The sequence below is a fragment of the Phaenicophaeus curvirostris genome, chromosome 1, assembly GCF_032191515.1.
Source record: "Phaenicophaeus curvirostris isolate KB17595 chromosome 1, BPBGC_Pcur_1.0, whole genome shotgun sequence".
Classification (NCBI taxonomy): Eukaryota; Metazoa; Chordata; class Aves; order Cuculiformes; family Cuculidae; genus Phaenicophaeus; species Phaenicophaeus curvirostris.
In genome coordinates, this window is record NC_091392.1 from 43,712,920 (window position 1) to 43,737,871 (window position 24,952).

At 48.4% G+C, this 24,952-nt stretch overlaps 2 protein-coding genes across 2 annotated transcripts in view; one reads left to right on the plus strand and one right to left on the minus strand.

The window, feature by feature from the left end:
* Nucleotides 1–162, minus strand: part of SYNGR1 (synaptogyrin 1) — a 360,929-nt gene extending 360,767 nt beyond the window's left edge. Inside the window, exon 1 of the mRNA XM_069855974.1 lies at nt 149–162. The gene's annotated coding sequence lies outside the window, so the exon portion shown is untranslated. The remainder of the gene's footprint in view (nt 1–148) is intronic.
* CSNK1E (casein kinase 1 epsilon) lies at nt 31–24,244 on the plus strand. The gene is made up of 11 exons (XM_069855903.1): nt 31–327; nt 4,389–4,476; nt 10,733–10,843; nt 11,007–11,155; nt 11,815–12,043; nt 18,666–18,836; nt 20,464–20,612; nt 21,354–21,546; nt 21,650–21,789; nt 22,140–22,205; nt 22,720–24,244. The coding sequence occupies exons 2-10, from the start codon at nt 4,401–4,403 to the stop codon at nt 22,170–22,172; spliced, it is 1,251 nt and encodes a 416-aa protein (XP_069712004.1). The 5' UTR covers nt 31–327; nt 4,389–4,400; the 3' UTR covers nt 22,173–22,205; nt 22,720–24,244.
* The last annotated feature ends 708 nt before the right edge of the window (nt 24,245–24,952 follow it).

Consider the following 24,952-nt stretch of genomic DNA (forward strand, 5'->3'; position numbering starts at 1 on the left):
GAGGAGGAGGAGGAGGAGGGCTGGGGCTGCGCTGGGTGACATCAGTGGGTTTGGCTCTGGGGCTCAATGGAAACTGGGTGAGCGGCGGGCTGTGCCGAGCACACGCCGGCTGGAGGGGAGGCGAGCGGTCGGGAGGCGGCAGGCAGCGCCGAGCCGAGCGGAGCCGAGAGGAGGAGGAGGAGGGAGAGGAGGAGGAGGAGGAGGAGGACGCGCCGGGCACGGCCGCCACCAGCCCTCCCCAATCCTTCGTCATCCTCCCCGCCGCGGCCGCCGGGCGCCCTGACAGCCGGCGGAGCAGCATCCCCGCACGGCCCCCTTCCCGACAAGGTGGGTATCGGGGGGCCCCGCGCCCATCTTGGGGCGCAAACCCCGGGGGAAAGGCGGCCCCGCCGGCTCTTTGTGTGCGCGCGGGGCGGGGGCGGGGAGGGGAGGGGAGGGCGCGATGCGCCGGGACGGGGAGGGGGGGGACACACACAAAAACCCCTTTGTGGGGGGGGGTCACCCCTTCTCGAGGCTGCGGATTTCGGGGAGAGGCCCCCCCCTTTTCCTCCCTTCCTCCCTCCCCTATTGCTTCCTCCCTCCCCTTTCCCACCGCCTCCCTTTTTCCCCTCTCCCTCCCTCCCTCCCCCTGTCCCCCCCCCCAAGGTCCCCAAGGAGGGGACACAACCCCTGAGGTGATTGAACCTCTTGAAACACACCCCCCCCCCCCAAATTTCTGGGGGTGTCTGCGTTTGGGGGGGTGGTGTTGCCTTTTGTATGGGATGGGGGAGTAGGGGGGAGAGGGACGTAGAAGGAGAAGGAGGGGGCACGCAAGTCGGTGGGGGGGACACAGAAGGAGAAGGGGGGACACACAAGTCGGGGGGGGGACACACAAGTCGGAGGGGGGGACACACGACACACAAGGAGAAGTTGCTCAGCTTTCTCGGGGGTTGGGGGGGGGGGATTGGCTGCTTTTTTTGTTACCTACTCGGTAAAAAAATAACAGCCCGGGTAAGGTTGTCTTCGCATAGTGTTTTGCCTGTAGGGGGTGAGGGTGTAAGGGACATATTAGTTATTATTTTTTTTGTTGTTGTCGTTCCCCTCCTGTTTTCCTGTTGTGGCTGTTTCTTCCTCAAATGTAGTCTAAATGGTCTCTTCCTAGGGTTTCTCTCTTCCCCCCCCCCCCATCTTATTTGCTGCTCTCTCTTTTTTGTGAGTGTGAACGGGGGAGGGGGGGTGATGTTTTGCATTTCAATCAAAATGTAATTTTTCTGCTTTTCCCTTCCCTTTTTTCAAGCCAGTTCAAATTATTGTTTTGCCAGCCTCTTCCTTTATTCCCTTCGCGCACACACACAAAAAGCCATGTAAAGCCTTTATGGTCTATGGGCAAAGCAGCCCCCGCTCCCCACACTTCTGGGCTCCGCAGCCTCCATTATGGAGCCTTGGGTTTTTTTTTTTTTGCCTGGCCTTTGCTACCCAGGGCATCATCTCGCCCCCAAACCTCCTCAGGTGGGACCGAAGGGTCCCTCCTTTCCCCCCAGCCCCAAGAGGATCCATCCCTGTGTCTTCTTCAATCGCTGTTGGTCTCGGCGGTGCGAGAACAACTCTTATCGTGTGTTTATATAATGGCCTTTGTGCCTGTATGTGGGTATTTTATATCATATAAAAAGGGATTGGTGCAAAATGGTGTGTGTGTAAGCAATGCTGTCGGCTGGATAGTAATATTCCTCTCTCTCTTTTTTTTTTTTTTTGGAAGCTGTGTAGTATATTGTAGGTGTCTGTGTAATGTTGGGCATTCACGTATGCAAACGCTCATGCAAGAGCACACACTTGCTTTGAGGTTGTCTCTGTGTTAATCCCGTATGGAAAACTAAATGGTTTAACTAAATGATTGCCCTGCAGCCCCTGGGAATGCTGCTGCCTTGGCTGGAGAGCACTGGAAGGGTGGCAGGGCAGGGGGGGGTTAAGCCTGCTGGGGGGGTTGGGAGGCAGGGAGAGAGGGCTTTTTAAACTTCACACGTATAAATAATATACAGAGATTAATATAAATTTAACATGTAATCATATAAATTTGATACGTAAAATTTTCTTTCTTGTAATAGTAGCCCTGAAGATCAGATGGGAAGGGAGGAAGCTGTAGATGGTGGGGGTAGATCTATGAGGTACAAGCAAATGTGGTGGGTGTTTAAACTCCCAGAGTGGTTGTTGGGGGGTGGGATGTGTGTCCTGCCTGCTCCCCAGGCTGTTGCTCTCTGGCTTTCCTCCGCCCAGGTTTTCTAAGCGCACTTGTGTGCGTGTGTGTGTCTCGGGGTGTGGGGGGGAGATAAGGCAAAATGACAGCTGTGCGAGACCATGATTTTTCACTCCATTATCCTGCTTCCCGCTTCCACCCCCTCACCCCGGAGCATTTTTTAGATTCCCCTTTGGAGCCTGTTGCTTAATCAGCTAGAAGGGCTGCTGCCCTAGTTGTGCGAGAAACCCTTCTTAACCTGGCTCCTGCCTGTCCCAGAAGGGTGGGACCAAATTGAGGCTTGGGACTGTGGTGTTGCAGACCAGTAACCTCTGTGCCCTGGTGTGAAGGGAACCCCAGTGGGACCTGTCCCCTGGCCTCTGTGGCTTGCTTGGCTGTGCTTGTCCTGGCTGGGAGTTGGACTCGAGCAAAAGCACTCACGCTCGGCAGGCCTGGGCAAACACGGCCATGAAGGAAGGAGATTCAAGAGCTCTCTTCCTGATGGCGATGTGATGGGTTCCTGGGGACACAGACCTTTGATCGTTTATTGGAGTGGGAGTGTAAGCGAGTCAGATGTATGTTAACATGGTTATTCAGAACAGCAGGCAGTGGATAAAAATCATATCTGTTTGCTACGCCCTCACCCAGGTATGCCTGCCTCCTGGTTCAGTTCCCAAGGCTCTGCTTACATTCCTTGTAGTAAGAAAGTCAGTAATAGCCACAGGGTTTTATAGACTTTAGACACACAGAAACCCACATGCATAAGTAAATACTAGGTGAGGGGACTCCACCTCTGAGTGTTTTGTGCATGTGTTTCTGATGACTGGAGCTCTGCTTTCAAGGTTCACAACGTCCCCTGAATGCCTTGATAGGATTATTTCCCTGTATGTCTCTGCAGCCAGTCCATTCCTCTTTCTGTAATCCCATCTCCTGGGGCAGGAGAAGCAGCTCTGGGTTTATACTATGCCCAGAATCCTGTAGCTAGGATTATTATTTTTTTGTGCTTGTGTCTCACGAGGCCGTTCCTCTTTTCTTTCCTTCAGTGATGCTTCCTTCCCACTGAGCTCCAGCAAGGGAAAGTTCCTCTCACCTACCCGTGAAAACATGAATCATTCCTCACCTTTCCTGTCCCCAACAGGCTCCGTGTCTATATTTTGTACGCTAATAATGTGGCATTGCATAAATAAGGACTGTGGCAAATCCCTCTAAGAGGAGCTATGTTGTCTGTCTTGGGAAGAGCCATGGTTCCTAGAATAAGTTGGTGGCCATGGAGGGGTTGAGGGAAAGGGGGCTGTTAAGAGGGGAACTGCTGAAAGTGTGTTTGGCTGAGGCGTTTGCAGCAGAAGGTGAGGTTGGCAAGAACACACTCTGTGGCTGTGGTCCTTCCACCTACTTGGTTTTCTGTGAGTAGGCTAAGCCTGGGCATGTCAGTGCGGTATAGCAGGTCAAAGGGTTAGCTAATCATCTCGGGTAAAGGGATGAGGAAAGACTCGAGCTCCCAAAAACCAACAGCTGACACATCTGGGTGGACAAGGGAGACCAAAGGAGGCTGTGATCCCATCAACAGAAGCCTGTGGAGATAAGCAAATGCTGGGTTCAGTTCAGCGAGGTGTCTCCTCCCTGTCCCTTGTGCTGGCCCCCACCTAGGGGCGATGGAGTCACTTGCTCCTGGCAGTCTGTCTGTCTCTCACAGCTCTTGGGTCTTGTGCTTCACCGCCACTGAGGTGTGAGTCTAGGGCTGGGCCAGAGAGTACTGCTTACAGGGTTTTTTATGCATGTCCCTTCTGTTTTCTGTATGTTACAAGGAGCAGTACCATCTCTCTTTGCAGTAGTGTGAAGTGATCACCCAACAAAACCTTCTTAGGAGGGATTTCTTCCTCCTTCCCAGTTTCTGAACAAAATGGTGGGGATGAAATTTAATTCAATTCTTCTTCCATCCCGTAATGTGAACATGGAAAATGTGCTTGAAAGGGTCACGTTCCTGTGGTGTTCCTAGCTCATGCTGACCCTGGACAGCCAGATCAGGAGAAGTGGTAGATGGTGTGTAGGAAGTGAAGCGTTTCAAGATGAAAAACTGTACCCAGCCTCTGGATGAAGTGGTGAGGTCTCTTCTCTAGTCTTATATGATTCACTTCCTGTTTCTGCTCTGACGCTGCGCTTTCTGTGCTTCTTTTCTCAGCACGACTGAACCATGGAGCTTCGAGTGGGGAACAAATACCGGCTGGGCAGAAAGATTGGCAGCGGTTCATTTGGAGACATTTACCTAGGTGAGTGTGAGTCTCTGCCCTTCCACTTGCAAGCTTGTTTTCTCAATTACATCATTGTTTTGGGGTTGTTTTTCTTGCCTGTTGATGATATTTGTGGGCACCACTTAAGATTGGAAGTGGTAGAAGGGAAAAGAGCTTCAAGGAATACTGCTAGTTGCTGCCGGTCTTCTCATGGCAAAGAAAGTGGGATGAGCTCAGCTTTGCCTTGCAGGTATAGGAGTGACAGTGGTGTTTGATCAGACTGATTTAGATTTGGACTATTCAGGGTGTATTTGTCATACACCCTACTACATCTCTCTCTCTTCCTTTTCTTGAGCTTGGGTGTGTATGGGTATAAACTCTGTAAAAGAGTGGGTGGTGGAAAGGGAGGAGACGGCTGTTCCTTCAGGGTAGAAGGAATAAAATTTTGAGAAGATTGGTAGTGGTGAAAGAGGTGGTCCAGCACCTGTGAGAGAGAGGTCTGAGACCAGGAGGTGTAAAACAGGTCAGAGAGGCTGGCCTGGTTTAAGTCCCAGGGCCCAGATCTGTTCAACCTGTTATGGGATTTAGAGTTAATGTCTAGAATGACCTGAGCTGGGAGCTCAGTGGAGGGAGCTTGTGAGATGCTGGGTTTCCTGTGACCACAGCAGGTTGCTTGGGGAGAAGTTTTTCCAAGCCAGTGTGCTGATGTGTGGATGTGTCCCCTGTTGCTTTGACTGCTGATGTTTTTATTGGCTCAAACCATGTGGCTTTGAAGTGGCGAGACTACTCAGTAGCCTGATTGATCTCTCCATGAGAGCTGGTGTGGCTTTTTACCTGTCATCTAATTCTTACCACTACCTGTTTAGCTGTAGTCCTGCAGGCCAGCAGTATGATTGCCCTCTCCTTTATTAATGTTTGCACCTTTTGTATACTTACAAGATGGTTGTCATCTGTTCTTTGACTGTTAGTTTGCTGAGTTGAGTTGTATTTTGCTTCCCAGTACATCCACCACTTCTCACTCTTGCCACTCCTTCAGTTTTTCCCAGTTTGTCCATCTGCTGAGCAGCTTGGAGCCTACACATCATTCGAGGTGTGATATTCCCAGTGCTGGGCAGCAAAGGGCTACTCTTGAGTGATCTGTAATGTGATGCCTCTGCAGAGACTGCTTTGGGTCTCCTTGGCTTCCCCCATCACCAACACTGTATCGGGTTGCGGAATCGGCCTTAGCGCGCTGTCAGCTGTGTTGCAGGAGATCTCTTCTAGGTTCTGCAACATCTTCCCATCCCTCTTGGAGCTCCTTTCGTTGAATAACTCTGGCTCAGGTTACTTTCCCTGTGTTTGTAAATCAGCTCTGTTTTTTCTCTGGCTTTTATCTACAATTCCCTCCTGCTTTATTAATCTCTCTTGATTGGTGTTGGCAGCCTGTCTTGATTAAGTATCCTGTGGGAAACATCAGTAACAGGCTTTGTTGCCACCTTTATCCAGAGCACGAGCAAAGATGATGAATGATGGATCTAGGATCCTGTTTCCACCGTGTGCTGCCTTCACTGTCGCCAACACCTGTGTGTCACTCCTCTGTGGCCCTCCAGACAGTTAGTGTCTTGGGTGACAGTGCCAATTCCCAGGCCCTAGGAACTGATAGCCTGGACACAGCATTTCCCACCTATACTAGGTGGAACCCTTTCAGACTCTCTTGAGGACAGTCGAAGTTGTCAGGATCTTGCAAAATGCCTGGGAAGTGTGTGGAGAAAGAAGGGATGTAGTGAATGAAAAAGCCTCAGCGTCACGTAACGGGTCATCCACCTCTGCAAAGGGGGCATGGAAAAGAGGGCTCTGGTGAAGGAGTATCAAAGCCCTTGTGTTGTTCATTGAGATACAAGCCAGCGTGTTTTGAAGCAGTGATAACGAGACTTCATGGAGCCGGGGTGACTCCCCAGCCTGAAGGGATCAGGCATGCAGTCTGATGGTGCGTCTGGAGGACGCTTCTGCTCATGCTATCCTCTCACGATCTGTTCTGCAGACAGAGGGACTCATTCACTAGGACTTCTCTCCTGCACCAAATTCCCTCACGGTTTTTTTCTTGATAATGATATGGAGACAGAGCAGAGGCAGGCAAGCCCTGCCCGCCTCTGGAGATTAGCATGGGCTGTATGGTTTGTGCCCAGCTTAGTGCCTTCCCCTCTCTGTAACCAGTGGGTGCCACGTGCTATACCCTTCAGGATTTGCTTGTGTGTTCTCTGTTGGAAGGAAAGTGAGTCCAGAGAAGAGTGATGAAGCTAGTGATGGGGGCTGGAGAACAGGCCTTATGAGGAGCGGCTGAGAGAGCTGGGGGTGTTTAGCCTGGAGAAGAGGAGGCTGAGGGGAGACCTCATTGCTCTCTACAACTACCTGAAAGGATGTTGTAGAGAGGAGGGTGCTGGCCTCTTCTCCCAAGTGACAGGGGACAGGACAAGAGGGAATGGCCTCAAGCTCCACCAGGGGAGGTTGAGGCTGGGCATTAGGAAAAAATTTTCACGGAAAGGGTCATTGGGCACTGGCAGAGGCTGCCCAGGGAGGTGGTTGAGTCAGCTTCCCTGGAGGTGTTTAAAGGATGGGTGGATGAGGTGCTGAGGGGTATGGCTTAGTGTTTGATAGGAAGGGTTGGACTCGATGATCCGGTGGGTCTTTTCCAACTTGGTCATTCTATGATTCTATGAAACTTGACTTTCCACATGGACGTTTGCAAAGGATGGACTCTTGTTAATCTTCAGCTGTGGCTTAAAGCATAACAGCTTGCTTCCATGCTCTGCCTTGTGAGATAGTTGTGCTATGGACTGATTCCCCCAGTGTTGGCTCAGCAGGGTGGGAAAAGAGATCCAGCTGCCCTGGGCCTTGGCTACCCTGTTCACCTCTAATAATGCTCACTTAGAAGGGCAAAACCTGGTTTGTGGAGGCACTGCCGAGACCTTTGAGCCATTGGAGGAGAGAGAGGTGCTTTGTCAGAGGTGTTGACCGAGCGGCAGGGTTACTGGATGTGGTGGGAATCGTTGGGGTTGGGATGCACTGGAGAGGACGCTGGTGGTGGAGAGGAGCTGGGGATGGTGAAGCAGACAAAGCATGCTGGGACTTGCGCTGGCTGGGGACAGTTCCTGGTGGCAGGCTCCTCCCTTGCTGGGAGGGGAGTGCCTTCCCTTTGTTTCCTGGCCTGTTAACTCTCTCTCGCCCTATCTGACTTCTTCCATCTGTTCCTAGCAGTCCTTTCTTCCCTCGCCAAGCTAGCGAGAGGGGAGCGGGCAGTGGGGAGAGCAGGGGGGGTCGTGCCTGTTGGCTTGCCTGATGCGCAGGGAGGGCGGTGTTTATTGTATCAGACATGCAGCAAAGGCCTTCACTCCGAAAAGATCCTGTTTAGCCGGTGACATCCTCTGTCCCCGGGGCCCCATTTCAAATAGCTCGTGATGAATGAGTTGCATTTGTACAGCCCCCACAGCGGAGCGAGACTGGGGGTGGATGTTAGGAATTATCCCCAATCCTACATACGTCTCTTGAGTGGCTGAAGCTAAGGCAGGCTCTGCTGCTGTTTCTCCGCAATGTGGTGCTTTCCAGTCGAGAGGGAGTGGAGAACTGTTGCTTTTGTACTTGTAGCTTTACAAAAGATGGTGGTTAAGACGTGAAACAAAGGATCGGTGAGACTGCTGGCCTTGAACTCCCTCCTTGTTTGTGGCAGTCTCTGTCTGGGTAGATCTCTAGCAAAACAAAAAAAGGTTGAGCAGCAATCTGAAGAAATACGGACTTGGGGAGGGTACAAGCCTAAAGTGATCGGTCGGTGACCCCTTAGCAAAGAACAGCTCCTCATTAGGTCCAAGTGGTGCTACTTTTGCTGTTCTAGGCCACAGGGTTGTTTCTTCTTTTTTTTGGGAGGCTTAACATCTGTGTTTGGGCTATGGAGAGTGTGGGGCTGAGGGCCACATTGATCATTTGAGTGGCATATTCGCATTTTGCAGAATCTAAATGTTCTTGATGCTTACCCCTCCTTTCCCTGTTCCCACTTTACATGCACACAGATAATCCTCCCCACCTGCGGACAGCCTAGTAAATGGATGCAGCATCCTCTTCCTTAGCACGCAGGTTAACGTGGAGATGAGAACTCATTCATCTTTCCACTGTGCTACTGTGGAGTAGGATTCATTTGAAATGTTAAAGCTACTGCTGCCAAAAGTTAGCAGGGCTTATCATTGCACTTGTGTCAGCAGATGGACTAGGAGAAGGAAAAATTCCCCCAGGGAACAGACAAGGGAGCTGCTGCAGAGCCTTTGGAAGAGAGTGTTCACAAAGGCATGAGAAAGAGAGAAGGGGAGGAAGCATTCTTAGATATCTGTGTGTCCTATGCGTTTCCATGGTGAATGCAGGCCAGTGATATAACACTAATTTAAGATACTAGTCCAGGGTCACTGTTGTTACTGCGATCTGAGCCCCTTTTTCCTGTTCTTTTCTTCCTTGCGCTCCTGATTGTAAGAAGGGTCCTGTGGTGGAGTGAGGGGAATGTACAGTCATGTTTTGCTGGCCATCAGTTTTGAAGTGGGAAATGTCTTTCTAAAAGAAACCATTGAACAAGTAGCTGTAGCTTTCAGGATGCCTTATTCCCTTTCCCTTCTCCTGGCTCTTGAGTAAATACCCTTATTAAATTAATCCCATTGCTCCTTCTTCCCCTCCCTTGGAGCACCCTAAATAATTCCTCTCCCTCCTTAGTGTTTACAGCCTTTAAATACTTGCAGACTGTTGTCATGTCCCATTCTTCCTCCCCACCCTTCTTAGTTGTAGCTCTTGTCTATGTTACATATTTAGCTCTTTTAATCTTTCTTAGTAAATCAATCCCTCTAGGCCTCAGTCATTTTTGTTGCCCTCTTACAAATTCCTAGCAGCTTGTGTATCTTGACCTGATGCTATAGTATCTAGATGATGTCTTTTTGCTAGCAGGCAGCTCTTGGCTGGCTTGTTGTACAAACCAGAAGAATTCTTCAATGGGAGATGGATGTCCTTAGGATCCAGGGAGAGAAGGGATCCACTTGAGTGAACGTTTTCTTTCTCTGTGATCCTTGGCTCTAGAGGTGGTGTGTGAAAGAGGATGGAGACAGATCCCTCTGCAGCTGTCCTTGTGGACTCTGAAAGCCTTATCACAGGGATCAGCAGGCATGAATTAGTCAGACCTACCAAAACTAGCTATGGGATATCTACAAAACATCACCTTTGACTCCAGCTCAGTTGGCACACGTGTTCTGGGATAGTTTATTTTATGACAGTGTTCATAAGCTAATCATGATTAGAGCTGCTCTCTGATTTGTGTTTGAGTGCCACTTTTAATAGTTCTGGGTAGGATGAAGGGCTTGGCTATGTGTGTGAGGCAGGCAAGGAAGGTGGGGAGAGAGAAGTGAGTCTTTAGTGTCATTCCCGTGACCTGTGTACAGATTCATTCTTTCTATCTTAGGATGATGTGAAACATCTGGAATCCTCTCGGCTGGTACGAGAGAAAGACCAGGCTGTTTGTCCTTTAACAGCGCTCTTTGGGACTAGAGAGCTGGTTTTCATGGCTGGAAGCTCAGTTCTGTTGGAAGGAATTGTTTGAGGTGGTTCTGTATCATTGCAAACTATCTAGTAATACCTTCAACAAAGGTGTCCAAGTAGCTTAATTCGGTACTGGATTCAGTTTATTTCTTCACGCTTCTAATTTAGGATATAGCAAATGTTTCTGTGTTGGCAAAAGATAAAAGTATTATTAAAGCCCTCAGGAGAGGGAGAAGCTGGAGATTTGGGAATTGTCTGTATTGAGCAGGTCAAAGCTGTTGAGAAACCAAAGGTAGCTGAGAATGTTAGCTATATCTCCTCTTGGACTAATTGGCTTTGCTGGAGTGATGTACCTGAGGTAACCAGTAATTTTTGCTCAGGAAGAGGTACTCCATATCAGCTGGCTTGGGTTCAAGGCCTTGGTATATCATCAGGGAGACATAAAACTCAGTTTACGTATGCTGATAGATAGAGGTTGACACCCTAATGCCTGGCACTTCTTGAGGTAACGTGACTGTTCTAGCCTGGCTGCAGGATCAGAGCTGTTCTTCTCTCACATGCCTTCTTCTGGGCTTGCCTTTGCAAATGGCAGTGCTGGAAACTGTGTGAAGTTGAAGTGGCTGATCCTCATTTCTGTCACAGAGAATAAGTTTTAGGGCAAATCTTAAAAGTTTTGGCATCTGTACCAACCTTGTTAGAAGTGTTAAGCTTCAGTGGAGGCTTCCATGATGTTCATTTCACCCTCATTTCTCTGCAGGAGCCAATATTGCAACTGGTGAAGAGGTGGCCATCAAACTGGAATGTGTCAAAACCAAGCATCCTCAGCTCCACATTGAAAGCAAATTTTACAAGATGATGCAGGGAGGAGGTGAGATGAGGAAGAAAGGATGGGGCTGGGGGAGTGGCTGAAAAAGAAAATTATTCTGAAGGGCCCTAGGAAGGAAATGATTTGGTGTTACATATGATCTTCGCAGCAGGGGATGCAGCAGTTTTCCTCTGTTCCATGGGCTTAATCTTTCTCTTTTCCCCAGTGGGTATCCCCTCCATTAAGTGGTGTGGAGCAGAGGGGGACTATAACGTGATGGTGATGGAGCTCCTGGGGCCCAGCCTGGAAGATCTCTTCAACTTCTGTTCCCGCAAATTTAGTCTCAAGACAGTTCTGCTCCTGGCAGACCAGATGGTGAGTTTCCTCTGAAGCATTTGTGCCTATTCTCCTTTTCCATGTCTTTCCCTCCCATTCCCCTCTGCTCAAGAACTGCTATATCCCAGGCTTTTTTCATTTAGCAGTGAGTGCCTGACAGGTTTCTATTTCTTGATGAAGCTAGAGGCCTGGAACCCGGCAACTGCTGGCTTTTCCTGATTTCTATCCCTCCTTCCTTACCCTGCTGTTCACCCTTTGTTGATGTTGGATGCATAAGTGCTTTTGCCTGTGTGATTAATGACTGATCTCAATTCAACTGCCCATGCCCTGGGTTTAAGACCCTTAACTGTTCTGGACCCTCTCCTTTCCCAGTCTGGCTAAATTTGAATGTTGACTGGTCTTGATGCTGAAACTCAAATTTTTAGTCCATACAAAATTGCTTTCCATCCTTCCTTGTGGTGCTAATTGTGATTCAGGACTGGGCTGATGTGCAGGGTTGAATTCTGACTCCATATCCAGACGGCTTGGCCCCTGTTCCTTGACTCTTGTCTCCGGTATTTCTTTGCTGAGTGTCCCTTTCCCTGCTCTGACTTGCCAGTTTCTTGGACTGGGAATTATTCTTAGCAGATGCAATTTTGATAAATTTCTTTCTTGCTTGTTTCACTATTTATTTATTTATTATTATTTTGCCCTTTCAGATCAGCCGTATTGAGTACATTCATTCCAAGAACTTCATCCACCGGGATGTGAAGCCAGATAACTTCCTTATGGGCCTTGGCAAAAAGGGCAACTTGGTATACATCATTGATTTTGGTTTGGCCAAGAAATACCGAGATGCCCGGACCCACCAGCACATCCCTTACCGGGAAAACAAGAACCTGACTGGCACAGCCCGTTATGCCTCTATCAACACCCACCTGGGAATTGGTGAGTCTGCTGCTGAGGGGCTTCTCGGGGAGGTGATGTGTCCCCAGGACCAGGGGATGGGTTCTGTGCCTGGCTCCACCGCTGGCTGCTGGCTGTCTTCGTGAGTGGCTGTTCTGTAGCTCTCAGAGGTGTGGAGTATACAAGCCCACTGTGGTATCACAGAATCACAGAATAACCAGGTTGGAAGAGACCCACCGGATCATCGAGTCCAACCGTTCCTATCAAACACTAAACCATATCCCTCAGCACCTCGTCCACCCGTGCCTTAAACACCTCCAGGGAAGGTGACTCAACCACCTCCCTGGGCAGCCTGTTCCAGTGCCCAATGACCCTTTCTGTAAAGAATTTTTTCCTAATGTCCAGCCTGAACCTCCCCTGGCGGAGCTTGAGGCCATTCCCTCTTGTCCTGTCCCCTGTCACTTGGGAGAAGAGGCCAGCACCCTCCTCTCTACAACCACCTTTCAGGTAGTTGTAGAGAGCAATGAGGTCACCCCTCAGCCTCCTCTTCTCCAGGCTAAACACCCCCAGCTCTCTCAGCCGCTCCTCATAAGACTTGTTCTCCAGCCCCCTCACCAGCTTCATTGCTCTTCTCTGGACTCGTTCCAGAGCCTCAACGTCCTTCTTGTGGTGAGGGGCCCAAGTATCGTCATACTCGTGTTACTCACCACTGAGAATGGAGGCAGCTATATGCTGGAGGTGCACAAGAAGCTGAAATGTGGGAGTGGCTTCCTACTGCCTGGACATCAGGTCTTGTGACTGAGGAGGGTTGGCTGTCATGGGCCTTCAAAATACGTATGTGTCTGTGAACCACACCACCCTGTTCACCACTGAAAGAGATCAAGGCGGCTTTGGGGAGGTAGGGCTCTGTGGGTGGTACCGTGGGGCTGAGACTAGGCTGGGGAAGAATGCTGAGAGTTCAGCCAGGTCTTACACTGGTGATGGCCATCATCCCAGGTTTTGTACAAACCTTGTACAGGTTAGTACCCACCACACTGAAACCTGCAGAAGTCACTTAAACTCTTGTCCTGGGAACTGAGTCCCTGATGCAAAATACCAGCTTGCTGCTAGGAACAGAGGTGAAAAGCTCTTGTGCTTTTCTCTCTTGACCAGGTACCTCCCTTGATGTGTGACCTATTTTCTCCTGCTCGGGCTAAACTTTGTCCACAGTGGGAGAGTTTCATAGTTTCCATGGGGCCTGATCCGAGCAGGCTGACCTCAGCTCTGCTGCTGGGTGGCAAATCTGAGGAGCAGAAGCATTGAACCTGCCCTGTCTGCGAACTCAGGAAAGCAGCCCCTGTGTTTGCAGCTCAGTTTGTGTCTTGGAGACCTTCTGAAATGTATAAACTGGGAATTTGAAAATTAGAGCAGAGAACTCAAACCTTTTAAACTAACAGATTCCACAGGGTTTCATGTCCTCATTCCTCCTAGGGAAAGCTTCCCATTCTCCCCTTTTGCAGATGGTTTCTCAGAAATCTGGAGCCAGGACTTGACCTGCAGAAAATAAAGCAGCTTTCCACTGCCTTCCTTGATTAATACTGTATAACAGTAGACTGAAAATGCATTGTTTATGTCGAAGTGTAGGGGAGTGGTGAGTGTGGGCTGTGATCTCCTGATCTCTTCGACGTAGTAAAAATAGCTCTCATAGAGCTTTCTGACTTGGTCTTCTGTATTTTGGCTTGACCTGCTTATATATAACTGACTCTTCATTGAATTCTCAGTCAAGATTTCCACAGCCATGGTAACTGCCAGAAGAAGACATGCACAAAATAATTCTCACTACTATGTCTGTCGATTCTTTTGTGTGTGTCAGCTCTTGTGTGATCATAAGAGGCTAAATGTCTGGTTGTAGGGTTGGGGTTGTTTTTTGGTTTTTTTTTTTTTTTTTGAAGGACCTTTATTCGTTCCACTCCTAACTTAGCCCTTTACTGCTGGTGCTCAGCTTGTGTATCAGGATGAACAAACAATGTCTGAAAACTAATCCAAGGGCAAACTGCGTATGCCATCGGTCTGAGCACAGCATAGCCATCGCTCTCTTCATGCCCTTTGCTTTGGGAAAGTCTGGGTGTGAGTTGCTGTGTGCAACAGGTCTCGGGTGTGTTATCTCCACGTTACAGATAGTTCCCCTGCATGGCATAAAGGTTACATGGCTGGCCCAGAGGGAAGGGGATGGAGGTATTGGGGTTGCAGCTGGAGTTCCAGTTTCTCAAGACCTTGCCACAGAGCGTATGACAGACACGTTTATGAGCTGGCAGCATTGCCATGGGAACCGTCACTCTGAATTTTTTGACTTTTCAGAGACTAAATTCTCTGTCTTAATGTTATATTTATGCGGTTTTGGGAGAGAGAAGGAACCAGGTGCCAGGGTATTCATGTGACGGGAATAGCAAATGAAGAAATGCCTTTATTTGAATCTGCAAGCTAAGGGTTGGGCATTCCGATGTCTGGAGGAAACACATTCTTTTCCCAGTGGCTGGAGGAGAAAAAGTAGGAGGCAAGATAGGGGAGGGTTTCCACAGCTGGAGACTTGCTGTTGAGGGAGTCGTTGAACTGTGCAGGCTTTGGTTCACGCATTCCAGTCAATTTTCACATGCTCTGGGGATGAGAGTCCCTTGCACCCTCTGGAGCTTGTAAAGTCTGAAATAGATGCCCAGGGATGCCCAGGAGACAGTCTTGGAAGAAGCCTGGTGGGCTCTGTCTGGATAACAGGAGGCGGGGGTGGGGGGGGAGCAGTTCCTCCCCAAACGCCTGTCCTAGATGGCATCAGCATGGGCTGTGCAGAGCATAAATAAAGTTCTACTCATCCTGCCCTTTGTCACCCATCCCAAATCTTTGTGTGTTTTTAAAGGCTGTTGCCGTGCAGTGGGGAGAGAAAGGGGAAGAGTAGTCCCAGCATGTGCAAAATGAGATCTGTGTGTGTAGTCAGGAAAACATTGCTTGGTTAACACTGCCTGCAGCTGAGCTGGCCCTGGTGAGAGTTGATTTCTAGGGAGTCCTGCATGGGAACAGCTTTGCATTGGATAGGATCACAGTGGGAGGAAGCACTGTCCTTGGGGACCAAGAGAAACTTTACACAAAGAAACAAGTTCTGTCACGAGCCCTACATCCAAGGCAACCAGTCCTTGATCTCCTGCCTCTGCCCAAGCGTGTCTTGCCTAGGTAACTCACCATCCTGCTCCTCACCCCTGACTCAGCTCCTTCTGAGGACCCTGCTTTGGGAAGGGAGTGAGGGTGTGGGCTGGCTGGGAGCCTCCCTGGAAGCGGGAGGGAGCTGGCACCAGATTGCTAGTGGAGTGAGTTGGGTTTGAGGGGTCACGCTGGGTTGTGTGGGAAGGCAACCTTGTGTTTTGTGTTGGAACGGGTTTTGTTAGCGAGGGGGAGAAAGGATGAGTGTCTTATAGTCCCCTATCTATTGTAGGAGAGCTGAGAAGCTGAAATAAAATGGACAGAGTAAGCATGATGTGGTGTCAGAGGTTGTGACTGTAATCCTGCTTCGGGACTGACTTGCTCTGAGTGTGCGTTCACGTCACTTGTGTTTCTCTTTCTCTTTTCAAACTGTAAGGTGAGATCTTTTGCCTGCGTACCAGACATGCTGTGAGAGTTAGTCAAGGGTGGTCAGGCTTCTAAAAGTGGAAAGCAGTGATGTTAAATAATGTTTCTTTGGTGTGTATAGGTGAACTCTTTTGTAACTAAGTATTTACTGGACTTCTGCTGTCTAATGTTACCTAGTATCCTGTGGCTGTTTATATAGGAGCCTAGGCAAAACATCCCCCCGTTTTGGGAGGTATCATAGGGACCTTTAATAGTACCTGAAGACAAAGAAATGGAATGTAGGAGCTGTTTTTCTTCACAATGGGCTAAGGCTTAATTGGTGATCTTGTAGTTAGGGTACAGGTGAAAGACAGCTGCAGTGTTTTGTGGTAACTTAACAATGTGGTGTTGGTGCTTCAGGTTCCTCATGGATTTGAATCTCACTGGAATTGTTTAAGTGAGCTACAATGACCACATGTACCTGAGAAATGGTACTTCAGGAATGCGACATGATGAGACATTTATCATTCAGCATTTCAGTAATTGGGTGTCCAGTGTACAGTTTTTTCCTCAGCCATATCACTGTGTTGAGGCACAGTTAAGGCATGTTTGCATACACGTAATGGATACTAGTGAGCTGCTTAGTTTGGTTTTGTAAGCCCTCTCCTTGCCTCCAGTAAGGACATGTGGCATCTCTGACTTCAGTCACCCAAACCTCAAGTCTCATTCTGCCTTCCCTGGTTCACTAGGACTGTGCCTAGACATGTGGTTGCAGAACATCTCCTGTTGTTCTGGATGGGATTGATGTCTGTCCTCAAAGCTGCCTTGCTCCACACAAATGGAGTTGTATGGTCCAGCCTACTTTAGGCAGTGTGGACTTGAAGCAGGGATTTTGTAGGCAAGATCCTGATTTATTTCTAGAAGGCCAATTTGTCTTTTCAGCAGATTTCTCTGGTTCCTGCCTGGCCTTTCCATACTCCTCTGTGGGAATCCCTGCACTCCAGAGAGGGAACACACGGTTAGTCTTTAAAGCTAGAGAATAGATAAGTTGAGAGCTGGCAAATTGCAGGATTGAGGTTGCCTTCATCACCTGTGCTTTCAGGTCCTTGATGTGCACTCTTGACTCCCATTTCCACAGGCCTCCTGTCTCGGGATGTATGTCATTATTAAATATTGTTTAAATTCATTTATTTGGTGTGCATGGCGTGTAAACGTAGCCCTCTGAGAGTGCACGTATCCTAGCCTTAAGATAAATGCCAAACTAGGTTTCTTTTCCCTGCTGCCCTCATAGCATCTAAGCATCTCCCAGCCAGTCATACAGTTATCTTTGGCAGTGGCCTGATAAGATTAGGAAGTATTAGCTCCTTTAAAGTGGGCAGCTTGAGGCAGTAAGTTGATGAGGTCAAAAAAACACTGCAATTTCTGCATGCTTTGAGTAAGACACTTTGAGCATCTGCATGTCTGCTTTCTTCTCTACTGTCCTGGAACCTGCTGTTCTCATGGCATTTCATTTGTCTGAACCAAAGCCTTTTTCTTCTCAGTTATGGAGTGATGACACCCTCCTTTTCTTCTGCAACCACGGTGCTCTTCTCTGTTCCCCCCCACCCCCTTCCCCTCCCTCCCCCCTATATATTTAATTTGCCAAGCCTGCTAGTCCTCAAAACCACTAAGAGGTTATGAGAGGGATCTAGGAGAAGAAAGGCCCGTGGTGACCTGCAGCTTGTACCTCTGGACATCTAGATCTGTGACGTACTACAGCTACCACTTCATCAGGGCTCAGTTCAGCTGTCAGAGTAAGGTTAGCTGTAATAATCTAGTGGCCTTTGGATTGGGCAGGTGGTAGCCTGTAACTGATACTGAGAATTAACCCACAGACCAATACATAATCTGCAGCATCTTCTAGGACACAGCACCAAATCCAGTGAAACGTGCTGTAGTAGCAAATTAATCTAATAGATGAATCTGTTCAGTCTTTCCTCTACCCCGTGCTCACCCTCAAGTTGTATTTTGCCTCTTTGTTATCTACTTGTGTTGTTGTGCTCCTTGAGGTGTAAAGTACTTTATTTTATAGTTATAGTGTGTGTTTTATTTTTATCTGGGAGGGGGACAGGGGCAAGAGCTTCTTGGCAAGATTTATAGATGAATTTTCCATCTGTGTTGGAGGAGCTGGGAGGAGTTTTGCAAAATAACCAGTTAACAGTTTCAGTTGCTGAGATTCTGCATCAGCTCCATTTTGAGCTAACTTGCAATTTAAAATGGCTTGGCTGTTCTAGAGAATGTGTTCAATGTGGAATGTTGTTGTTTGGGAAAACACATTTTTGTGTTTCATAAATAAGAATCTAAAAGCAGGCCCTTATGATGGTGCATTGACGGTAATCCTTGCTCTGACTAGAGCTGGTAGGGGAGGCCAGTTAGGAAAAGGAAAGGAACCTTTTGTTCAAGGTGTACCTCTGTATTCATGCCTCTTTCCTCCACAGCTTGAAAAATGCCACCAATGCAGAAGGATCTTTGTGCACAGTATTACGTGTTAGGCTTCTCTAATCTATCAACAAAGCTGTTTACTATAAGAAGGGGTCACTGGTTCCTCACTTCTGCCCTGTGTAAAGAGTATCAGCAGGTCAATTAGAAGATGTGTTTGAAAAGGTTGTGTTGGGCTTACCTCTGTTAGCTTTGTCTTTCTGTGACTACCTCTGCTATGACGAGTCCCCAGGGTGAAGAATCGTTCTGGTTGAATTGTAGGTGCCCTTTGTCTGCAACTGGGAAGAGCAAAGTAGGCAGTGTCGCTGCAGCACTTCTTGAACTGTTGAATTCTTGTGTAAATTAAGGCTTGTCCAAGTGAAGAGGTAGTCAGAGAAATTATTCATTTATGAAGTGGGTTGGGCTGTATAGGTTGAGGAGCACTTTTGCAGTATGAACATCTCTACAGGAATTTGTACCAGAATGTCTTCTACAAATTTGTCTATTCCATGGAGATCTACCAAAGAAGAAAGGGAGGTTGTTTCTTTTGTTCTGTGTTCACCTCCAAAACTCTCTGATTGCCAAAGTAGCTCTGGTTGTTGCTCACTCCTTGCCCCTTTGTAACTTCTTCCCACAGAACAAAGTCGCCGTGATGACCTGGAGAGCCTCGGCTATGTGCTTATGTATTTCAACCTGGGCTCACTGCCCTGGCAGGGCCTCAAGGCTGCCACCAAGCGCCAAAAGTACGAGAGGATCAGCGAGAAAAAGATGTCAACGCCCATTGAGGTGCTCTGCAAAGGATACCCTTGTAAGTGCTCTGATCCTGATGGCTCCCTTGTCTGGTGCATGGCTTGCTCTCCTATTGAAACCCTGTGGTGTCTTGAGTCCTGAAGGGCAATGATCAGTACTCCCAGACCAGAGTGTGCTCCTGACACCAGTGATGAGAAGGATAAGAGACTGGTGGTTCAAAAATGGGAAAGTTGTTTTTGTGGATAGTTGAGCCTTGCATTAGTAAGGGCATGAGGCTGCTGAGAGGGATCTTTAGGACCTCAGAAACAGTTTGGAAGGGGAGTGAACGGTGAGGTGAGAATGTGTGCTGATGATCCCGAGCTATTCTGGGTAATGAGGATGAAGGCTAACTGTGATGAATCCCAGAAATAACCGGGCAATGAAGTGGCAAATGCAGGGTTTTTTTGTAGGTAAATGTGGAGTACTCTGTGAGGAGAGAGCAGAAGGCTTGGTCCTCATGCCACATGCAGAATGGTGGGTTCTGAGCTGACCAGTGCCACTCACCAATGTGCTGGTGCAGTTACAATAGACAGTTTTGTGAAAGCATCCACTTTGTGCTTAGTGGCCACTGAGGAAAGTGGATTGGGTGTTAGGAATTACTAGGAAAGAAAAAAACATAAACAATGTGCATAAGTCTGTGGCCCACTCGCACCTTGCATGTACTGTGCTCTGGTCCATTCCATTAGTTCAGAAAGGATGTGGTAGAACTGGAAAAAGGTCCAGGAAAGGGCCAAACAGGTGATCTGAGGTGAGGTGATTTCTATACAAGAAATAGCCTAGTGGGCTGGAACATGGAAAAGAGGCACTTAGAGAGGTGATAAAGTCTATGGTCTTGCTGTGCCTCCAACAGTTTGGATGAGAGCTGATGATGTGGTAGCTCCAGTTCTTGTATTGGAAGAGAAATACAGCTGGTTCCTTCCAGCTTCAAAACAAAACGATGTGATTCTTCACACAGCCACTAGGAGATGTGTGGAACTCCTTCACAGATTATGTGGATTCTTAAAGCTCACAAGAGTTCAAGGAGAGACTGGACAACTACATGGAAGAGAGGTCTACAGAGGGTTATTAAGTAATTAGAAAGCACATCCAAATCAGGAAGTTCCTTGAGCTGAAAATAGGTTGGAACTGGGATGATGTCAATGTAAGCGTCAAACATGCTTGTCCTGGACTTCCTCTTCTGTAGCTGCCTACTTCTGGTCACTTCTCACAGCAGGCTGCTGGACTAGGAGAGCCTCTGTTCTCATCCGAGCTGAGCACAACTAGCCTTTCACAATTCCCATCTCTTCCTGCCTGTGCCGCTGCTCTGATCTGTGTCAATCCCCTTCACACCATGTAGGCCTGGCTTCCTAAAGCTCACCTCTGCCTGTTGTTCGGAGCCGTGTTCCTACTCACCTTCAGCAGGCTCTGTGACTTGCTGCCTCTTGCTTGAAGAAGCAGCCAGAAAAGAGATGTGTGAGCATTGCCTCTGGTTAAAAAATAGGGATGGGATCTTCTCAGGGGCCAAAGCAACCAGAGGGCTCAGTTTTCATTACGCAGCTGTATGTGCCATCCTGGTCCAGCACGCTAGTGCTGAAGGGCCGTGGTGGCTCCACGGTGGGTAAAAGGGGTTTGGATGGTGTCAAACAACTGTTCTTTGCTCCTTCTAGCTGAGTTCTCAACATACCTCAACTTCTGCCGTTCACTGAGGTTTGACGACAAACCTGACTACTCATACCTGCGGCAGCTCTTCCGCAACCTTTTCCACCGCCAAGGCTTCTCCTATGATTATGTCTTTGACTGGAACATGCTTAAATTTGTGAGTGTGTGTGGGGAAAGGGCTGGAGGGGCAGGGGCTGATTCATATCATGAAGGAGAGGGCACAAAAGTTGGAAACTTTCTGTGAAGTAAGTTTGAAACATTTGTACTTGGCCTTGATGAGCAATTTGAGAAAGGGGATTGGGTAGAGTGAAAAGAGGAAGAGTTGTTTGGTTGTGCTAGACACGATACATCTGTGTCTATTCAGCTGGAGCTGTAGGTAGGTGGAATTAATTTTTCATGAGAGAGCTGTATTTGGAGGTGGGATGCAGATGTGGATTGCAATAACAGCTGCAGTACCAATGGCTATAAACTGGAGAGGGGCAGATTTATACTAGACATAAGGAGGAATTTCTTCACTATAAAGGTGGTGAGGCCCTGGCACAGGTTGCCCTGGCAAGTTGTGGCTGCCCCATCCTTGGAGGTGTTCAAGACTAGGTTGCTTTGGGTAACCTGATGAAGTGGGAGGTGTCCCTGCCCATAGCAGGGGGGTTGGAATTAGAAGATGTTTAAGGTCTCTTTCAACTCAAACCATTCTATGTTTGCTTTCTTCCCTGTTCCTTCGTGGAACAGAATAAGACCCTCTCTGGGTGGAGTGGAAGGTGGTGATAGAGAATGCATTTGGGGGATGGAGCTCTGATTTCTCGGTGTGATGCAGCACCGTGTGTTTTCTGTCTGGGGCTGCTGCTGTCTTCTGCTTGACAGCTGTGTGTAATGTGGGTTTTTTTCCCCCCCTCTTCAGGGAGCAGCCCGGAATCCCGAGGATATGGATCGGGAGCGGCGAGAGCATGAGCGAGAAGAGAGGATGGGGCAGCTCCGGGGGTCAGCTACGCGAGCACTGCCCCCTGGCCCGCCTGCTGGAGCCACTGCTAACCGTCTTCGCAATGTCACCGAGCCCATGGCCTCCACCCCCACCTCCCGAATCCAACAGTCCGGTGAATGGGATGGGAGAACTGGGGAAGGGTGCCACCCCTGTTGTTGGCTGAAAACTGAAATGATTGACTTCTATTCTTGTGTTACATTTCTCTGTGCCATCAGGAAACACGTCCCCTAGAGCAATCTCAAGAGTGGACAGGGAGCGGAAGGTCAGCATGAGGTTACACCGAGGAGCACCTGCCAACGTCTCCTCATCTGACCTCACAGGGCGGCAAGAAGTGTCACGGATTTCAGCATCACAGGTGAGTCCCTGCTGCGATGTTCGTGGCCTTGGCCTGCATGTCCCAGAAGCATAAAGGGCCCCACAGAAGTGTTTAGCTGATGTGCTGGATGTGTACCTGAAGCTTCTGCATTGTGGTGGGGGGAGTTACATGTTTTCTGGAGGCCATGCTCAGTACTGTTGTCCTAGCTCTGCTTTGGTCTCAGTAATCCTTCATCTGATTGTCTTCCAGACCACAGTGGTTTGGGGGAGTGGAACAGTAAACACTTGGGAGAGAGGGTATCCTGAGAGAAACTCGCAGCCTCTTTGTTTTGGTGTCCTTCATGCCTTTTTATTCCACTCCATCCCTTACCTGTTCTCCTTCTCTTGTAGACAAGTGTGCCATTTGATCACCTTGGGAAGTGAGAAGCAATTGCCACTGGACCAGTGTTTGCTTAGGTGAGCCTGTCCTCATGTCTGGGATCCCCAAAGAGGGAATTGCTGACATTAGGGGTTAGGTTAAGGCTTGCTTAAGGTTGCTACAGGAGATCAATACCTTTCCTCTCCCTTCATCGTGCTTTGAAAGGGGTTTCAGCTTCTGAGGGTAGAGCCAAGGTTGGCTGCCAAAGCCTTGAGGGGTGGATTGTCTTGGGTGTGAGTGTAGCTTCTGTTTCTCCAGGAGGGCAGGGAAGGAGGAGAAGGTGCTAGGCCAGGGAGCCATTTGGTTAGTTCCTTTTTCTGGCCGTGTGATTGTGCTGGGAAAGCAAGTGCTGAGCACATAATCAAGTGTGTGAGACTTTGCACTGCTAGCGAGTGCCTCTTGTAGAGGAAACAACAGTAGCTGGACAAGGTAACTCTGAGGGGTGTAGAAGAAAGGGCTGAATTGTTTTGTTACACTCCATTTGGCATTGGGATTGCTGGGAAAAGCCTCCTCTCCTTATGTCATCTTCCCTTCTTTTTTTCCTCTTTCTAGTGTCTTCACTGTATTTTTCTTTTAAAAAACAAAAAACCCAAAAAACAAACAAAAAACTAAAAAAAGACAAAAAAACTACAAAAAAAACCCCGACAATTTCTTTTTGCCAACGACAAGGAGTCGAGCTGTGCCCCCGCGCTGGTGTGAGCTGTTTTCGAGAGGGTCGTCTGCCTTCCCCAGCACGAGCGCCTCCGAGAAGCTGACAACGCGGGAGCCATGCAGGAACACCTCTGCTGCCCCCCCAGCCCCACCACGGCCCTTCTACTGCCACCACGGGCTACCCCAAGCTCCCTCTCCTGACTCTGCTCCTGGTTTTGGTTTTTCTCTCTTTTTCTTTCTTGGATGTCTTCTCCTGGTTTTACTTCAGTTTTTCAAGTCATATGGTTTCTGGCCATATACATTTTAACTTTGCTCTCCTGTTTTTCTGAGGGCACGGGATGGTGGAGGGATTAGTTCTTTGTTTGTGTTTTTTTTGGTGGTTTGTTTTTTTTATTTTTCAGGAGCCTTTTGGGCCAGGAGGGAATCAGATTCCAGCCACACTTGATGGTAGAAGTCTGATTTTTATTGTTATTACAGAATTTATTTTCTCAAGCATTAAATGAACTTTAAGCTGCGAGGGGAGTTGTGGCAATGGCCTAGTCATTGACTTGGGTTCCTTTCCTGGGGTGGCTTCTCTGCAGACTTTTTTCGGCTATTGGGAGAAGTGCCAGACTTCCCTGATCTGAGCTGTCCTCGCACACCAAGGGATCTCTGTGGAGAGGCTCCTGGTCCCATGGAGGATGGGAAGGCTGGAGCTGGAATACAGGGGGAAAACACACTTTCCATCCCTGCAGCGGGGTCTTTTTTTCGTCTGGCTGTGCGTGTTTTTCTATTTTTATTTTTTATTTTTAATTAAAACTTGTTTTAATCCCTGCGGAGAGAGTGTGGGACTTGAGGAGAAGAGAGGGGCGCACAGAAACTGGAGTTTGGTGTTCTTTCAGAGCGATGGCTCTTGCTCTCTCCTTCCCTCATGCAACCCCAAATAAGATCCACCGTACATGCACAACCCCTTCCTGCCCTCTCCCACCTGTTTACCTTCTCCCTCCCCCCCATTTTAGTTGTTTTTAAATATAATTTAGGAACACTCAAGCTGCTTTGTGGCACTTGAGGCTTTGAAACACAATGATCACCACTGCGACCTATGGCCTGTAGCAGACACACTGTCACTGTGGTGTGGAGCCGATGGGTTGTTGGCAGGGCGGGGAGGGTGGGGTTAGTCTTTGTTTTGTTTGTTTTTATCCTTTCTATTTAACACTTTGTTTCTCCTCCCTATTTTTTTCCTAATTTATTTACCCCTCTTACCGTCTCTCTCTTTTTTTTAATTAAAGAGCAAAACTTTTTATTACTTTGTAATTTAAAAAAACAAAAAAAAACCTGAAGAACTTTGGGGGGGATTTTGTACTTTTTTCCTGTGTAAATATTGGACTTTTTTGAGCTTTATCGTGGTTGTTAATTTGAAGTAATAAAGTAGAAAATGATAAAGTGACGCCAGCATCTGTTATTTCTTCCCATCCTTGGCATCCTTGCTGGGAGTGACGTCTTAGATGCAGGAAGCCCTGTCTTGTGGCTGAACCTGCTCCCGAGTTCCAGGAATGAGTTTGATCATAATTACTAAAAAAAAAAAAAAACGTAGGGCTGGAGTGACTAAAAATAAATCTGAGCTGATCTCTGCAGTTGCAACCTTGGAATGACAGGAGCTATGTGAAATCCGATTCAGAATCTGTTGGTTCCTGGAGCTGGGCTGCCTGTGTCCAGTGCATCTGGCTTTCAGGAGGGATGGGATGGGACCTTTCCATGTTGTTGGCTTTGGGTGTACACTGAGTTTTACAGAGGTGGACCTTGGGTTTGTGTTCTTTTGCTTTCTTCTGTCCTCAAATGGTGGAGGAAGGGGAAGGAGAGGGGTTGAAGGGGCAGCCTCGAGCACCCGACAGCAACACTGTGGCTGATGCCAACACGCTGGACTCTGTAAAATGGCACCTGGTCCTTCAGTTTGGGTTTCTCCTCCTTTTATGCTGACCTGTCTGGCGGTAAATTAATATATTTCAATACTGATTTATTTCAAAATTGCTGTTCTTTTAGCTGTGGTTCCCTGCTATGTCCAGGCGAGAGGCCAGTTTCTTGTAGGCTGCATAAAAGCTTGAAACTGATTTTCCAGAAACACCTGCTGGGACTAAGTGATGAATCCTGGTGTCTT

Coding starts and splice junctions, on each gene's coding strand:
- CSNK1E (XM_069855903.1), top strand. CDS start 4,401: ATGGAGCTTCGAGTGGGGAACAAATACCGGCTGGGCAGAAAGATTGGC. Junction 11,156..11,814: donor TGCTCCTGGCAGACCAGATG/GTGAGTTTCCTC, acceptor TTGCCCTTTCAG/ATCAGCCGTATTGAGTACAT. Junction 21,547..21,649: donor CTCCCGAATCCAACAGTCCG/GTGAATGGGATG, acceptor CTGTGCCATCAG/GAAACACGTCCCCTAGAGCA.